The sequence below is a fragment of the Phragmites australis genome, chromosome 9 (assembly GCF_958298935.1).
Source record: "Phragmites australis chromosome 9, lpPhrAust1.1, whole genome shotgun sequence".
Taxonomy (NCBI): Eukaryota; Viridiplantae; Streptophyta; class Magnoliopsida; order Poales; family Poaceae; genus Phragmites; species Phragmites australis.
In genome coordinates this window covers 33055892-33060253 of record NC_084929.1, presented here as the reverse complement: position 1 = coordinate 33060253, position 4362 = coordinate 33055892, and the positions used below count along the sequence as shown (strand labels likewise).

At 49.1% G+C, this 4362-nt stretch overlaps 1 protein-coding gene across 2 annotated transcripts; it reads left to right on the top strand.

The window, feature by feature from the left end:
• The first annotated feature begins 989 nt into the window (after positions 1-989).
• Positions 990-2988, top strand: LOC133929274 (anthocyanidin 5,3-O-glucosyltransferase-like). 2 transcript variants are annotated; one of them, XR_009911585.1, is made up of 2 exons: positions 990-2550; positions 2856-2988. XR_009911585.1 is itself a non-coding variant. In XM_062375968.1 (1 exon), the coding sequence occupies exon 1, from the start codon at positions 1103-1105 to the stop codon at positions 2495-2497; it is 1395 nt and encodes a 464-aa protein (XP_062231952.1). In that variant the 5' UTR covers positions 990-1102; the 3' UTR covers positions 2498-2763. The 2 variants fall into 2 exon arrangements, 1 of the variants encoding a protein (XP_062231952.1); XM_062375968.1 differs by lacking the exon at positions 2856-2988 and having other exon boundaries at positions 990-2763.
• The last annotated feature ends 1374 nt before the right edge of the window (positions 2989-4362 follow it).

Here is a 4362-nt window from a genome sequence, read left to right as displayed (position 1 = left end):
AGAAATAAGCTTCGTCTCAAAAGAAAAATCTGCTTGGTGAAAAAAAAAACATACACGCACGATACATGTTCCGACGACATGTCTCTCGAGGACACCATGGTCGGTCCAGGTGCCTGGAACAGGTGTTGCCAGGGGTAGAAATTTCATGTACCCAGTTACTGCTCACTGGTCAAGTATTTTGCCTGTTGATTTCGTCATCGCACACGAAACAGCCATGCGGCTTTGGGACGTAAGCCGCCGGCTACTGTTACTGACCGCCTGCTGATTTTGACTACGAGTGAACGAGCAAAACACAAAGCGTATGTTGGCCACTGGATGCGTGCAGCCACGAGAAGTTAGAAGGACAAATTCCTTATTTGTTATAAAAAAACTTCTTCTTCTCTCTCTGGCATTTAAATTTTTGAACTTCTTTTATTATCATCGATTTTATCTTTCGTCTGTCGTTCCATTCATATTTCCGTTCAATCGTTGGTCAAAGTCACTATTTATCGATTCTGTTTCTCTAAAACAATGGTATTCTGTTTTTGCAAAAATTATAAAAAATTTATTCGTATTTAATAATTATGTGTAACCTATTTTAATTAGATTCATCTAAAAAATATGTGTAGAATTTAAACTAAAATTCTTAAAAAAGACTATTTTTATAAATTCTAGCAATTGTTAGGGTCTTAAAAATTTTAAAAAAATCACTAATATTATTATTATGTGATAGAATAATTTTTAAAATTATTTTTGTCCTACATTATATGGTGAAAAAGTAGATTATTTTATAATACTCTATTTAATAAATTTGACGGAGGATCGAACAAAAACATATACGGAATAAAGATAAAATCGGTGGCAGGAAGTTTAAAAATTTGAGTGGCAAAGAGAGAATGAGAAAGTTTTTTTAATGGTAAATAAAGAATTTGCCCATAGGGGAAACTCGGAGTATAAATATACTGGCGCACTTGCAGGAACTTCAAATATACATGGCCATTTAAGTACGATCGGCTCCTAATATTTTTACGCGTGCAGCTCATTCATATCGTACGGTTTCCGCTCTGCAAATCCCATTCCTGTGCAGTTGAAAGTCGGAACGGAAGGTCGAAGCGACGCAACCATGGGGAAGAAGACGTTCGTGCTCTACCCGTCGCTGGGCGTGGGCCACCTGATCCCGATGGTGGAGCTGGCCAAGAACCTCCTGCGCCACGGCCTCGGCGTGGTTATCGCCGTCATCGACCCGCCCGACACTGACGCCGTGACGGCGGCCGCGGTGGCGCGCCTCGCGGCCGCCAACCCGACCATCACGTTCCGCCTCCTGCCGGCCCCGGCCAGCTCCGACCTCGACGCGCACCCGGTGAAGCGCAGCCTGGACACGCTCCGTCTCGCCAACCCCGCGCTGCGAGAGTACCTGCGCTCGCTGCCGGCCGTCGACGCGCTCCTGCTCGACATGTTCTGCGTCGACGCGCTCGACGTCGCGGCCGAGCTCGGCGTCCCCGCTTACTTCTTCTTCGCCTCCGCGGCGAGCGTCCTCGCCGTGTCACTCAACCTGCCGCACTACTACCCCACCATACCGTCGTTCAAGGACAAGGGTAAGGCGCTTGTGCACTTTCCCGGCATGCCGGCGATCCGCGCGCTGGACATGCCGCTGATGGTGCAGGACAAGGAGAGCGACCCGACCAAGGTCCGGCTGTATCAGTACAAGCGCATCCCGGAGGGGAGGGGCGTGCTGGTGAACAGCTTCGATTGGTTGGAGCACAGGGCCCTGAAAGCGCTCGAGAGCGGCGTCTGCGTGCCCGGCCGGTCGACGCCGAGGGTTTACTGCATCGGGCCACTGGTCAACGACGGCAAGAAGGGAGATAACAGCGACGGCGAGAGGCACGAGTGCCTTGCGTGGCTGGATGCGCAGCCGAACCGGAGCGTCGTGTTCCTCTGCTTCGGCAGCATGGGCGCCTTCTCGGCTGCGCAGTTACAGGAGATCGCCCGCGGGTTAGAGAGCTCCGGCCACCGGTTCTTGTGGGCCGTTAGGAGCCCACCAGAGGAACAGAGGGAGTTCCCTGAACCAGACTTGGAGCGGCTGCTTCCGGCGGGGTTCTTGGAGCGGACGAGGGACAGGGGCATGGTGGTGAAGAACTGGGTGCCACAAGCGGAGGTGGTGCAGCACGAGGCGGTCGGCGCATTCGTGACGCACTGCGGGTGGAACTCCACGCTCGAGGCGATCATGTCAGGGCTGCCGATGATATGCTGGCCGCTGTACGCGGAGCAGCGGCTGAACAAGATTTTCTTGGTGGAGGAGATGAAGATCGCGGTGACGATGGAGGGTTACGAGGAGTTTGTTAAGGCTGAGGAGGTGGACGTGAAGGTGAGGCTGGTGATGGAGACTGAGGAAGGGAAGATGCTTAGGGAGAGGCTCGCGGTGGCGAGGGAGAAGGCATTGGAGGCTATCAAGGAAGGTGGGTCCTCTGAAGTGGCAATCGCTGAGTTCATCAGGTCTGGAGAAGAAGGGCAGCTCTAAAAACGGAGAATGCAATTGATCAAGTTGTATGACAGACGAACTCCGAAATGATGGTAACAATTTATAGAAGTTAGCAACTACTTGAGGATTCAGATATTGCAAATTTTGCCATCCGCATAAATAAATGAAAATTAGGATTTTGCATCTGTATCATGCAACTATGTCAGTAGAATTGGACCAGTTGGTTGGGAGCATGTCATCAAGCAATGGCCTACCACACGCAAGAACTCAATTTGACTGTCAATTCACACTTTTATTTTTCTGAACTGATCCACTGATTATCGTATCTAGTAGCATATTTGATTTGTGATAGAACATGCTACCGAGGCAAGCTTACATTTTTTTTCATTTGCCTCAGCTTGCAAGTTGGAAGCACAACCACAGTTTTTCTGAGTATAAATGCTGAAGCAGATACATAATCTGTGAAACTCTCACGAGTTATAGCCATGCTGTCAGGATGGAAGTAGAAGGCTGTTGATGCGGGGTGGTCGTTATTTGAACGTTTCTCCTTTTTGTTTCTTGCTCTCCCGAAATTCGTTTGAGTCTGGAATTTCTCTAGGTGATTCGTCTCAGTTTTCCGCTTCTCTACGAATTTTTCTAGAATTTTTGGTGAAGATTTGGATGGTTTGTACGAAGTGCAATGGAGCCAGGGGTGACCGACCACCCCCATGAACATTTTTTAGTTGGCGAGCTTCAAATCCTTGAAAAACTCTTCAAATGCCAACCGTGACGGCCCTCTGCTTTGCTGCGTTCTCATTCACCAATGCCAGCCTCTTCAGCTTCTCCCCTTCCTACAACTCCATCATCACCCTCACCTTCTTCTCCACCCCCTCGGCCTGTACCGGCTCCTTGTCGTACCCCTTCATCACCATCCCGGCCTTCATCTCATCCACCACGAACACCTTGTTCCCTCTTACTGCCGGTGTGCGGGCCAGTAAGGATGCCACTTTGTAGCTACGACATCCCCTCACCCTCTCATCTAAGCACTCTTATCTCTCTCTTTCCCAATGACTAGAATCTTCTTCATCGGCGCCGCTTTCCCGCTCTTCTCACTTCTCTATCGACCGCCGCATGATTTTCTCATAGGAGGATGGGAAATGGGAGGAGATGATTATGGTTAGGGTTCTGAGGCGAGCCATGTTTTTGTTCTAGCGAAATGCACACTCGGTCGTCCAATGAAGATCAACGCTGATGCATTCGTGGGCGGCTGAGCGAGTGAGGGAGGTCGGGCCAGTTCTGGGGCTGCGTCTATGGGCTGACGTCATGTGTGTAGGCTAGCACGTGAGAAGGCCGGCATTGGGCTCTCTTGGCCACGACCGCACAATGGGCCACGCACTCTGTTGGGCCGGCGTGCACCTGCAGTCGCTCTGGGCCACGCACGTGATGAGGTTGATTATGCACTAAGAGTTGATACTCTCACTGCTCCCACCGTTGGTGTGTAGAATTACGATGAACTTTAAGAAAACTTATGATAATATTGCTGAGAATCGGGAGCAGCTGAACCGTTTATCTCTGATGGTTATGAAGAATTCTATCTCAATTGCGATAAAGAGGAGCAGCTCGTTACTCAGATACTGCTAAAACATACTTGGTGTTTGTGGAGGAGCAATTTGAATGCACCTGCAAGGTTAATGCTAATACACTCATTTAGAGACTTTTAAGCACTAAGTATAATGGGTCCAACAGCTTTAGAGAGCACATGATGATGACGAGAGACATGCCTGCCAAGCTCAAGTGTATGGACATGGAGATATTTTAGGGTTTTCATGTCCATTTCATTATGATATCTTTTCCTCCTGAGTTTTCTCCATTTAAAATCAATTACAACATTCGGAAGGAGAAGTAGACCATGATCAACTTGATCG

Coding starts and splice junctions, on each gene's coding strand:
- LOC133929274 (XM_062375968.1), top strand. CDS start 1,103: ATGGGGAAGAAGACGTTCGTGCTCTACCCGTCGCTGGGCGTGGGCCAC.